The sequence below is a fragment of the Taudactylus pleione genome, unplaced genomic scaffold (genome assembly GCF_031769625.1).
Source record: "Taudactylus pleione unplaced genomic scaffold, aTauple2 ptg000040l, whole genome shotgun sequence".
Lineage (NCBI taxonomy): Eukaryota > Metazoa > Chordata > Amphibia > Anura > Myobatrachidae > Taudactylus > Taudactylus pleione.
The window spans coordinates 14247165-14261371 of record NW_028284442.1 but is presented as its reverse complement, the minus strand read 5'-3'; the positions used below and the strand labels follow the sequence as shown (position 1 = coordinate 14261371).

General features: G+C 40.0%; 1 protein-coding gene across 1 annotated transcript in view; it reads left to right on the top strand.

The window, feature by feature from the left end:
- The window catches only part of LOC148538365 (solute carrier family 23 member 2-like), a 240093-nt gene that overhangs the window by 19448 nt on the left and 206438 nt on the right, over positions 1-14207 (top strand). Inside the window, exon 4 of the mRNA XM_088455399.1 lies at positions 10868-11024. Coding sequence (XP_088311525.1) covers positions 10868-11024 — 157 coding nt within the window. The remainder of the gene's footprint in view (positions 1-10867; positions 11025-14207) is intronic.

Genomic DNA, 14207 nt, shown 5'->3' with positions numbered 1-14207 from the left:
CCTTTACAGTGGTACTGACTATCATGTCTGTCCTCTCATCCTACACTCCAGCCCCACTGATCCACAAGAATAAACAATAAAAAGGTAGCGCTATATAGAGTATTCTAAAATTCCTCTATTCCTGGATGCTGTAGCTGCTGCAAACAATAGCCAGGTAGTGTCCTGGTGATATATAGAATGTAGATCTCAAAGAAATAAGCAGCGCTTGTAGCATTCAATTAATAGAGAAAAAAAATATATATTTATTTATATATAAATCAAAATATTGAATATAAAATATATATAATTTCAAGCAAACTAAAACAGGAGAAATGATTCCCCACATGTAATTAAAAAGTCACAGCCTTTGCATATGATAATTCACTGAAGGGTGAAACAATAAAAGGAGATGAAAAAACACCTGCATATATTCAGTTTCTAATATTCTTATGTTTAGATTTTATATCGGAACAATTCCAAAGGTAATAATGTCTCTTCTGTTGATAACAAGGATATTTTACTGAATAAAAAATATTTTTGAGCTCCAAACAATGTCCCGGTAATTGGAGAGCAATGGGGGATAAATAAAGCCACTGTACAGCCCCGTATTAGTCCTTTATATAAGGGTAGGTGTCTCACATCCAGGTGGGGGGACAGTCACCTGGGATAAATACCTGTATTGTCCCTGGTGTAGTTATCAGATGGAGCTGGTAGTTGAGAGGCTCAGATTCCAGTGTAGTCGGCGGTGATTGTTTATCACAGCATGGACTTATCTCTTATTGAGGGATAAGGGACGTCCGTGGCAGCGGCAATGAGTTCATGTAACCCAAACGTAGTGACTCGCTGCGTGACCAAGCCGGGCAGGGTGAAATTCGGCAGCTGCAGTCTGCAAACACCCTCCCGGAGGGGAAGTCTGATGATAGCCGGTTAAGTGTGCTGCATCAAAAGACGGGCTCTTCCTATGGTGGTGATGGTCCCAAAGCTCCGTATGTGCAATAGCCACTGTTGCCGCTCACTGTTTAAAAATCAACACAATGTCCCGTATAAACAAGAAGCTCAGTTTCCAAAGATGCAGGTGTTTAGCGTATAGCTATGAATCAATCACCCTCAGCAAGAGCCTAACGCGTTTCCCTGTGTATCACAGCTATGTCAGAGGCAATGTGAGAGAGTGTTGTCTCTAGATATTCCTGATATAAATACCTGCTCTCATAATTGTCAATTGAAAAGTTCTGGAGACACTCTCATGAGTAGCATATTATTGTATTCAGCTGTGAGTCGTGTGTTCACATGGTTTCCTAATCATCAGCGCTGTACAAACACAATTACAATTACAATCTTGCTTACAGATTTAGCAAAGTATATAAATAACAGTCAAGAAAACATAGAATGTCTTAAATACTAATTAAAATCCAGACCTATATTTGAAGATCAAAGATGGAACAATTAGATCTTAGTTCTATTCAGTGTTTTTTCACTATATAATATCTAATCCATTTAACACACAAGATACATTTAAATACAAACATAGCATGGACAGGTATCCACAACCAAGGATATGTGATTATCCTAAACTCAAATTGTTATTATTTCTAGACACTTATTTCTTTTTACATTTTTTTAATTCTGTAGACAGTGCATGAAACATTCCTTTATATAGATATATCCATTATACATCCTTAGATATCATATATTCCTATTTATGCTAAAAAAGAAAGGAGAAAAAAAAAGGAAAAGAAAAAAGATAAATAACAAAATATATTAATAGTAAAAAATAAAGATAATAATTCATAAATATTAAATAATAAGATACATAGAGATGTTGAAAGTTATTTCATAAATATATGCACACCTAGACTTCTCTTTCTAAGGATCTAGTGAAGGTGGTTACAACATAACATATGAACAAATTCTATGTGATGTTCTTTATTCCACAAAGAGGAAGAAACCCAATATGGGCAAGAAGAAATGGGAGCATAATCCGTCTCCTCTATATACTAAGTATAGAGATACTGGATAATGTTAACCCCCAGGGAATAACATTCCTTTTGTTCGGTATAAATGGTTCGTATAAATAAGGGCATATATTTTAGTATTTGTATAATTTATATATTTTTTTCATCTCCTTTTATTGTTTCACCCTTCAGTGAATTATCATATGCAAAGGCTGTGACTTTTTAATTACATGTGGGGAATCATTTCTCCTGTTTTAGTTTGCTTGAAATTATATATATTTTATATTCAATATTTTGATTTATATATAAATAAATATATATTTTTTTCTCTATTAATTGAATGCTACAAGCGCTGCTTATTTCTTTGAGATCTCCACTGATCCACAGCCTGTACCTCCACAACCGTAAACATCACTGAAATATCCTGTGGCCTGTAAAGCTTTGTCACCTCACACGACCTCCCCTCTGCTATGCCTTGCAACCAAGATGGTCACCCCAAATCTCTTGGTTTACTTTCCCACTGGCTGTCATGAAAATTGTCAGAGTGACATTGACCTTTTCTGACTCAAATCATGAAGAGTGTGGCAGTTGGAAAATGTGACAGCTTTTCACACTCAAAATGGTGGTAACTTTTATGTGCCGGATGAACTACGTATCATATATGTGTCATGGGTCTCTATTTTTAAGAATATGGGAACTCTATCCTTTCTGTTAATTACTTCTAGTGTAGATCTAGGATAAGTGTACACTAAACAAACAGCTACCAAACACTACTGTGAATAAAGTCAAGAAGCAAATTGGTTGATATCTGAAGCTTTTTATTTTATTTTTGCATAATATTGTTTGTTTGTGCAGAGAAAACTGAAAGAACATCTACCACCTAAACACTTTGGAAGTCATTTATGAAGAACACCAAATGCACATAGCAAGGACAAGGTGCACCTTGTCCGTAGCACTCCCAGGGCACAACAAGGTGTCAATTGTGTAATATTTTTCTATGTGGAACTACAGGTTCCAGCACGCCCTGAATTCTGGACTAGGAGCACTGGTGCTTTGATCATAATTTAGGGTCCTGCTTTTTTTAAACACTGTAAAGGTCCATGCTCATTGGTCATCATCAGTGCCAATCGTAGCACCATGGGTCGAGCTCCTGTAAGAAATGCACCTCCTGGCACACTTATATGCTTCCCCATCTGAGTTACCTCCATTGAGTTTACAAGAATATGTGCATATTGTACTTGGCATACCTTTGCTGGCATCTTCCCTCCTGCATTCCACCACTCAAAGCATTAGAAGTTGCGAGTGTGAGATGCAATCTAATTTGCACACAGATATATGCATATGCACAAATCTAAATTAATATTTTAGGCAAATAAACCAGATGTACATAAAAATCTGCATTAGGAACTTTCTGTACAATAATATCATATGCGTTTGAGCCATCTGAATATATTCTATCCACTGCACTACCAAGTTGCATTTATATCATCATAAAATGAATCTGACAGATTATTAGTTTATTTTCCATCTAATAATTCTGGGTAACATCAAATTAGTTGAAATACTTCCCACAACTGATATTAGGTTCACTGCTATTATTACCTGTCTCCAATTGTTTTCCCTTTTTAAATATCAGTAACATATATGCTTTAGGCCAGTCATGTGATATGTCCTGTATCCTTCAATACACAAAATAGTGTGCTGTTAACAAACTTAATTAATTTAGGACACATGAGTACACTGTATGTCACCTGGTCCAGATGATTTACATAATTTCATTTTGTCTTAGGAAAAAGTGCTCATATGGCTGAACAAAAAATATCTAGTACATTGTCAGCATCATAAAAGCTGATTTTTATCTTGATACTCAAGAACCTGTCTTTTCTCACACCTACTTGTGAGCAGTGGTTTGACTGAGCCTGTAAAATAACAGTTTTAGACAGGGACAAGTTCTTATGTTACCAGAAGAAGACTGGATCCTCGTGCAACCAGTTTATTGCTGAATGCAAACGGGAAGAGAGGACAACAAGGGATATGTTGTGAAGGTGGCCTCCCAAGACCCGGCGGGACTCCTAACTTGCTCACTATATCCTGCTGTTGACCCTCAAATCCATCCACTATTAAGACTGCTTGCTGGGCAATTGTTAATGAAAGGACCACCAGCTAGCAATCTGTTGATCACTGAAATATTTATGCTGTCAGCAGGTAAAACAATTAAGGGCCGTATTCAATTTGAGGCGTTAGGTGCGGATTTGCGGTAATTTACCGCCGATTACGTCATTATCGCCTGTTTTAGTTTTCCTACGTAGTCAATTTGAAAGACTTTCCGCCTAGACGGAAAGTTAACGCAATGTAATAGGCGGAAAAGTATCGCCTATGAATAGCACGCGTTAAAAAGTGCAGAATTGGGGTTTTGGGGTGCAACATTGCGGGACCCCCCGTGCAGCCTTCAGATAGTCCCCCAAAGGTAAACTGTCAAACATAAATAAAAAAAACACTTTTGGACACCCCAAAAAAATCACTTGTCCGTGTGGTCAATAGAGTAGGTTTTTTGTTTTGCCAAGTCCCGGGGATGCAACGGAGACCAGCGCAAAGATATAGGTGAGTATGAATTCTTTTTTGCAGGGCCATTCATTATGGATATTCCATCTGGTATAGGTAAGTATGTGTGAATGGGTAGGTGTGTGAAATAAAGTTATACTAATGACGGTGTGTTTTTGTTTTTTTTAATTATTTATTTTACAGTGAAGTTACAAGTGCAAAATGGCAGGCATGCTGGCACTTGTAGTTCCACTGTAAAGTACAATAGTATTACATTATTTGGCCCCCCCATTACCCCCATACCCACCAAGCCAGGGGTATGGGGAAGAGCCCCAGGCTTCAGCATAAATCTGTGGTGCTCGGGAGGGGGGGGACCCTTCTTTATGGGTTCCCTGACTCCCCAGAGATCACCGGCTTGCGCTGACCGATTTGGGGTGCTAATACTTTGGACCTGGAGCCCCGGTAATTGGGTCTACGGGCTGTGGCATTACACCCCGGTCGGTTGGGTCTGGTGCTAGTCTTAAATATAGGGGGTACCCCACGTCTTTTTTGCCCCCTATATTTAAAACTAGCACTAGTCCCTGAAGCCTGGTGTTGGTTTCTAAAATACGGTGGAACCCTACACTTTTTGTTCCCCATATTTTTAGAAACCACCACTGGCTGGCAAGCCTGGGGCTGGTTTGGCTTTTGGGGGGGACCTTATGTAATTTTTTTGTAAATTTTTACTACTTGTTTTTTACAGGTTAAACAAAACGGGAATTTTCGGGAAATATTCTAGGACCACCCTAAACATGTGTAGACATGGGGGATCACTATGGGTACCCCCATTTTTAACTCCTGAAGGAAGTCGGGGTTTCAAATAGCCGTGGCAGGTGCATTTTTGCAGAATTTCAAAAAAATGTGTTTTGGGACTTAAAAATATGCTAGTACCAAGTGTCATGTACCCCAAATTTGATGGGACCATTTTTAAAAACAAAAAAAATAAGCTAAATGCTCTTCTGCATTTCTTCAAAGTCGGGAAATAAAAACACCTGCCGCAGCTATTTAAAAACCCGACTTTCTTTTGCAGCCAAAAATGGGGGTATCCATAGTGATCCCCCATGTCTGGACATCTTTAGGGGGGGTCCTAAGATTATTTCCCGAAAATTCCTGTTTTTTTACCGCCGATCCAAGTATCGCCGGGTTCCGTTTTCGTCTACTTTCAAATTGAATACGGGGATACGCTGGCACGTGCGCGATACTTTAACCCCTGGAAAACAAGTGAAGTCGGCGTTACGTCCGGGCTGCGTTAAGTTAACGCGGCTCAGCTCAAATTGAATATGGGCCTATGTATTTTGGTGGAATAGAACGTGATAAAAAATGCAAACATCATATTCTTGCAGTTGCTTCTAGTCCTGCATATGGAGCAATACATCTATATCTGGCATTATGGAAATGTTTTGCTAGTAGATTTAAAATAAAAAAACAGTCATCTGGATAAGCATCAAAGACGAACTGAGCATACTGTAAATGTGACATAGCGCTGAACCAGACAACCCATATTCATCATTACCCGACATCCATCACAATCTCTGCTATTCTCAGCTCCTTCAGCTTTGTTAACTGAAGACAATCTAATTTACTCTGCTCATCCTCATTTGTCACATAATATCCACTCATTGTCCCAAACCATAATTAAAATGATCTGTAAAATCTATTTCTGGCTGCTCCCTTTTGACTTTAAACTAGAGATGTGCAGGGACCCCTGTGTTTTAGTTTTGGTTTCTAGAAAACCAACCTCAAATGTTATGTTACCTGTTTACATGCAATCCAAAACCGAGATTAGAGATTAGTTTTTTTAAATCCTAGTCCTGAATTGACAGCAGAACCAAGCTGGGACTGGGTACTACTTGGAACCCAAAAGATATCCAGTTCAACTGGGACCCCCAAAGTTTGGGTGTGTTCGCTTTTCAGGAACGCCGGACAGCACATCTCTACTATAAACTACTTGAGCACCTCCTAAACAGTAGGCTTTACATGTTTTCGATACGCTACATCCCTTACGGACTCTTTTGTGCAATACCCTCCTTCGACACTGTATGCACTAATGTAACAAACAACATGCTCATCACAAAAGTCATATCTCACTTACACCACCTCATGTATCTATCTTGTTTTTGTTTTCTACTAATCGTCACTATTTTCTTTTATTATTGTTATTATTATTATTATTATTATTATGATTATTATTATTATTATATAGCTTTTACTTATAAAACACCACAAAGTATTAATGCTACAGTGCAGGGAGAATTACAGTAGTATAAACAAACAGACAACATAATAAAAAAATGTTGAGACAGATAGTCAGGGGCAACAATCAAACATTGAGTTAATGATACAACAACATGAAAGACAGTTATTAACATCAGCACTCTATGACCCAGTGCACTAAGAAGGGAGGACAAACAGGATCAGAGGACCTCATTCAGAGCCGGTCGCACAGAGCGTGCGGTCGGTCTGAATGAGGGGGGGACCTCTTGAATTTTCAAGACGTCCTCCTTTGCGGTGGTAAGGCTGTGGTTTAACTCCCACAGCCTTACGACCGCCTAAGGTGATGGTCGCGATGGTCAAGACCATCGCGACCATCGGGGCTTACGACGAGACCCTAGGGTAGGATCTCCCTTGTCGTAAGCCCCGGAGAGCTTTCGGCTCTGTCTGAGCCGGAAGCTCTCCACTGACATCACTAGTGATGTCAGTGGTGCCGCCCCCAAACGGTAGGCGTTCCCATGGGGTCGCCCCCGTTTGGGCTGCCACCCCCCCGGCCCGCCTTCCAAACGGGGCGAGCTGTCAATCAACATCGACAGCTCGCCCCCTTTGGATCGAGACCCGTTACGACCGGCGCTGTCGGTCGTAGCGGGTCTCACGCATGCGCTCAACGGTGCCAGCGTGCGCATGCTCTGTGGGGTGCCATTGACCCGGTCCAAGCGCATCGGTGCTAACGACCGGGTCTGAATGACCCCCAGAGTCTCTGGGGTATATTTACTAAAAGTTGATTTTAATCGATTGAAAATCGATCAAAATCAATGTTGTGTTTCTGGGGCTTTTACTAATACTTAAAGCAAAAATTGTCTGTTTGTAATTGTGTGATTTAGCCCCAGAAACGCAACATCTATGTTGTTTGATTTTGATCGATTTTCAGTGATTTTAAATTGACCTTTAGTAAATTTACCCCAAGGTGAGAACCAAGATGGCGGAAGGTCCTGTTCTTGAAAGCTTACAGGCTAAGGGGACCTGTGATCCAGAAAACACTTCATTAGTTTCGTAAGTAAGCCATTATTCAGAGTTTTATTAAAACATATTTTCCCCCCACACCCTCTCTCTCTCTGTTGGAGTATCCTTTTGTCTGGATCTATTGGAATGATTCAGAGTTGCATGCTGATTGCATCGCTGCTGCGTCTTTGTCTACGTTTTGTAAAAATGACCCCATGGCCGCCCCTTCCTGGCCAGCAAACAGCCCCAGCCTGTTAATCAGGCTGTGACTTAGGTGGCACTGCATGCACTGATGCATGTCCTGTTCTGCATATGTACAGTACTGGCCCTGTGCTTGTGCAGTCCTCCCACCATCATAGTTATATGCAAACCTTTGGGTTTGTTACAACTATGAATGAGGTCATATGTCCACTGATGTTATAATCTTATGCCACCTCTCTCTGTGAATTTGTATTCTCCTATAGGATCCAGTATCATATGCATTACACATAGTTTTAATTTCCAGTCCTGAACCAATGTAATAATATATTGCAGCTGACTGGCTATCTACACATTGCTCTACCAAACGCTATTTGTATTAAACAAAAAACAACAAAACATCAGCTTCCCCTCTAAATAATGTCTTTTTAACCAAGATATGGCCCCAATATTCTTCACTCTTTCACCGTGTTGGATCAACTTCACCTCTACACTCACCGCACTCCTCACTTAAAAACACTGGCCCTGATTCATAGCCGGACGCTCTGACAGAGCGCTCGCTCTGAATCAGGGCCGTCCTTGTTAATTTTAGAGCGGCCTCCGGGCCGCTCGCATAGCTGTGGGTAACCACCCACAGCTATAGCAAGGGGCCAAAAAGATGGTCACAATGGTCAAGACCATCGAGACCATCGGGCTTGTGACGAGACCCTTGTGGTAGGGTCTCATTTGCTGCAAGCCCTGGAGTGCTTTTGGCTCTATCAGCTGATGTCAGTGGGGCCAGCCTCAGACGTACGCGTTCCCATGGGAACGCCTCCGTCTGGCCAGCCACGCCCCCAGCACGCCCACCAAAGGGGGCGTGCTGTCACTCACCATCGACAGCACGCCCCCTTTGTAGCGAGACCCATAGTGATGGCTTGCCCGTCGCTGTCCAGGTCTCGCGAATGCGCACGACGGAGCTGTGACTACAAGATTTCTCCCATCTCTTGAAATCTCTGCTTCTCAACCATTTAAATCGTAAAATGTTCCCCAGAACTGACCTCTTAAAATCTCTTTCTCGTTCCACAATAGCAACTACATTTGCACTGACCTTAGCTAAGACTAGCCATTGTTATTTTTCATTAACCTGATGTTTCAAATATTCTCCAACCTTCTTTGATTGTAAGTTTTGGGACAGGACCAACATTACATTTTTATTTAATATCATTATATGTAATTTGTTTGTAGAACAATCCTGCTAATATACATTGCCACATAATATGTTGGTGCTTTATAAATAATAACAATTATAACATAAGTATACATAATTAAGACTATATCAGGCACTCAGGCAGTCTATGCTATCATGTATAAAAATCACTGGGTCGGCAGCCTGTGAGAATGTCAAAGGACATGTCTGAGCGCTGATGTTGATGACCATTCCTGACACTTGTGATGGAGAGACAGCAACATAGATTGGTCTTGAAGATAAACTTTGCCCACAGTAGCTCAATTAGAAAAGGTGAAAGCTCAGCAACACCCTCATTACTTGTGGAAGTAATTTGCCAAAAGATGTATATAATGTCTACATACATGTTTCAAATTATATCACTAGAGAAAAAGCAATGTTACTATACAGTAGGATAATTATCAACAGAAAATTTGGTGTAAATATGTGTTCAGAAAATTATGCTAATTACCTAATAAAATACTTTTATATTAGTTAATATCAAATATAGCCAATATTCTTCCCGACATTGATACTGTGAAATCCAAGTCTAATTAAGTAGTCAGTTTGACTGAAACTGTTCTCATTTGCTATCTTCAGTTCACAATAATACTAGTTTAATTGTCCCAAAACACAGAAGCTCAGCCTGTTCAGTGTGACCGCACAGGCCGACAGCAACAGATTGTCCTATTCATGTTTCCTCTGCTCCTGGTTGGACTTTGCAGTGTGCTAGAGATCACTGTGCTCCTCTTAATCCCAACATTCCAACACTACGCACCACTCATTCCAACCAAATACGCTCCATACCTGTGCTGGCGTCATGTCTTCCTCTATAGGTGTAGGCACGTGGTAATCTATTATCCATGTGATCAGTGACTTCAGAGGTTTTTATGCACAAGCAGAATATGGTTGAAAGATGTACAGTAAAAAGGTCGACAGTCTATAGGTCAACACCAGATGGTCAACAGTCAATAGGTTGACAGGGCCAAAAGGTTGACAGGTACAAAACATTGATACACAAAGGTTGACATGGATGTAGGTTAATAGGTACAAAAGGTCGACATGATCAACAAGTCGACATTGGAATGTTCGACACAAAAAGGTTGAATTTTTTTTTTAGGGTTAGGTTTATGGCTAGGGTTAGACACTTACCAGAGGGTTAGGGTTACGCACTGAGGGGATGATTAGAGTTAGGCACTTACCCCAATGGTTAGGGCTAGGCATTAGGAGAGATGGTTAGGGTTAGGCACCAAGGCGAGGGTTAGGGTGAAGATTAGGGGTAAAAAAAAGCATGTGGCGACCATTTCAATGTCGACCTTTTGACCATGTCGACCTTTTGTACCTGTCGACCTACATCCATGTGAACCTTCTGTGTGATGACTTTTTGTCCCTGTTGACATTTTGACTGTCTACCATTTGGTGTCTATCTAGACATTGTCTACCTTTTTACTGTCGATCTAATGAACCACACCCGAGCAAGCCTATAAGCTTCTCTTTGAGAGCAGGTAGCTGTCAGAGTATTAGGTAGTTACCACTAGTCTCCATCACTATAGTTCTGCACTACTTTTAGTTGCTATACTGCGCTTGGCCTGGCTTATTCTGACTTCCTCTCTTGTCTGCTGCTTTGTATGTGACATTATTTTCTGCATATTTTTAGATCTATTTTAGGTGAAAATCACAAGTTTCAATGTTATCATTTCTAAATGTTTACTTTAAAATTGTTTATTTTATTTCTTCACAGATTACCTATCCTACAAGGGGGGACATTCAGCTTAATTACACCCACATTAGCAATATTATCTCTCCCTAAGTGGAAATGTCAACTTTCTGAAGTATTCAATGCAACTGGAAACTATTCTATAGATAACACAGAGTCATGGCAGCCTCGAATGAGAGAAGTAATGATATTTCCTTTTCTTATTTCGCCATTTTCTCCTGAATCTTGTAAACATATGTTGAGATGAAATGGCATAGTAGTACACGTGTTCCCAATGTTGAGATCATAACAGTTTTTGTTTCTGTGTTTTTTATTACAGTATTATCAAAGCAAGGTGAATGTAATGAAATATAACAAATGTACCACTGGAGAGTTCAATCAAGCCACATCTATTTGATACAGTGTATATATATATATATATATATATATACACACACACACAATATATATATATATACTGTATATATATATACATACACTATATATATATATATATATATACACTATATATATATATATATATATACTCTGTATACATCTATATCCATTTCTATCTATCTATCTATCTATCTATCTATCTATCTATCTATAATATTGGTGCATGTATGTTTGTGATCCCTTCAGAAATTTCTATATTTCTGCTGAAATTCCTAAAAGTGGATAAAGAGAACCAAATCATACAAAAGAGACAAAAAAATTGGGAGGAAAATATCACATATCTGTGAGTGGCAAAAGTATGTGAACCTTTAGGCTTAGCAGATATTTTGAAGGTGAAATTAGAGTAAGATATTTTCAATCTATGGAATGACAATCAGGTGTGAGTGGACAAACTGACTTTTTAAAAGAACAGGGATCTATCAAAGTCTAATGTTTAGATGATGTTAAGATCTGCCCTGGCACTGGTAGCACCACCCTAGTTACGGCCCTGGCAGATCTTAACACATGTAAACCATCGGGTTTGCACACATCTCTCAATTAAACCCAAATTTTGTATGAGAGTTACTAACTTTCAAAGAGCAAAGTTAAAATTTAAGATACTGTAACTGTTTCCATGTTTTTTTTTAAAGGTAATGAATAATGAACACAGTTCTTTTCAACTTTAATAATATTTAGGTCAGGAAAGTGAGTCAGTATTTGAAAAATTTTAACCAATGTTTTGTTCAGCAATTTAATACACCTCACCTTTTTCCTGCATCCCACTGTGATGCATCACATATACTTCACATATAATTCCAGAATTACCATTACATTACATGTCGCTCTCCATTCCATGAAACTGTGTTCAGGAGTTTTTGTTTTTATAATTTTAATGTAATGGCTCAACTGTACTGCTTGTGTGGACGGAGTACACTGAACCAGCATTTTTTGTAGACATAAACAGCATGGGTTTCCTGATAAGAGAGCAGGAACAAATCAGCAATAACAGAAATCAGTGAAGCCATGACAGACATGTTTTCCTCACCCTCTGACCTGGCGGTAGACATGCAGACAAATCCAGCCTTTACATTTGCATTCCTTATAGCTTGAATTCTTTACAGTCTCCAGATTTGTCTTTGATTTGTATACACACGTTGATGTTGGGTTTAATGCTTATGCAGCCGAAAGTCTAAATAAGTAAAGTACAGTATAAACATACTTGCACCAAGTAATCTGGGAGCTTAACAATTTCATAGTTTAAAACTATAAAAGAACAGTATATGTAACAAAAGGGATGACACATTTAACGGTCTATTTAACAATAAAGGACAACAGAAGAATTTTTTTTATCGTCACATACCGTAGTGACAGAATATTTTATTAAGGATTCCTATCATTAATATTGTTCCAGAAAATGTTAAACATCCCACAATAATTATACATAGATAAAATAACCAGTAGGAGACTTACCTGAGCATTCTAAGAACACATTCTCCCACCTAATGGTCTCTATGGTTAGGTGCGTGATTGAGGGCTCAGATCAATACACTGGGCCTAATTCAGAGATGTGCGTAATTTCGATATTTATTTGATATCGCTTGCGCAGGAGCTGAACTGCAGATCTATTTTTATGATGTTGGTTGCAGTGCCCCAAAAGCTGCAGCTTGAGTGACATGCTGGTGACATTTGGCGGCAGGGATGGTGAGCATTCCAGAAAACAGGGACGTGTCAGACAGCGTGACTTACCTGTGCATTGTGAATAACCTGAGGGTTACTCAGATGTCCGATGTTCACCAGATGATCCAATGCTGTGTCTTCGAATGCAGCAGCTGATCAGAGAAACCAGCAGGCAGGGGTGTTACATATTGTCGCACAGCCACAGCATCTGCCACAAAACAGTCAATCTCTGTATCAGCAACACAGACAGTAAACTTGGTAGGAGTAGCTCTGGCCACTGGGCATGTTCAGCAGCTCTGTTTCCTCCCTTATACTGCATGCTGTGGCCGCAGTCCTAATCAAATCATAATACATACCACTGCTATTGTGGTCATGCATTTGCTTGTGTTATAGTTATCATTTATCTAATACATTCTAAAACACTGATTGTAAAATTCTTTTTCACTCAACAAGCTGCTAAAATTGCCAAGGCACACCTTAAGTTTTAATTTTTGATAGAGAGAATTTATCATTAAAAATGAGTATTGAGATTGTGTTTAGAAGTGAAATAGATAAAATTATATTCATAGTATTATTTTAAACCACAATATGGCCACCAGCAGTCTCCCACTGCAGCCCAGCACACAGCAGCGTGTGCTGGGCTGCTGTGATTTAAGAGGGACGGCCCGGGTAATCAGTACCCTGGGCCCGGGTAATCAGTACCCGCTTCCCCCCTCTCGGCGCTGAGGGAAGTGGTACTAATTAATTGTTAGAGGAGCCTGGCGGGGGCCCGGATCCAACGCTGCCCCTCCTCCTTCTTATCTGTCAGCAGCCCAGCACATTCTGCTGTGTGCTGGACTGCAGTGGGAGCAGGGAGACAGCAACAGTCTCCTCTCCTCTATCTGCGAGGGTAGCAATCACACTGAGCACCCCTCTCCCCCCCAGATTTGTGCTCTCAGCCCCTTCTCGGCGTGCAGCAAATATTATTTTTTTTGTTTTTTTCCTAAAGGGGCATGGTCACACCTCCTGTGATTAGGCCACACCCCTATCACATACCTCCCAACTGTCCCGCATTCAGCGGGACAGTCCCTTTTTTTGGGACTGTCCTGCTGTCCCACCCACGTGCCGATCAGGTCTGAGTTCTTCAATCATTTGAATTCTCAGCAATGAGTTTGCACCAAAATTATAGATATAAGTATGCACGGGCCTTGGTGGAATAGTTTCAGCTACTTGTTGCCTTATTTTTAAGTCCTGCTGAGTTCAATAAATCAGTAGGCAGATATGAATTATA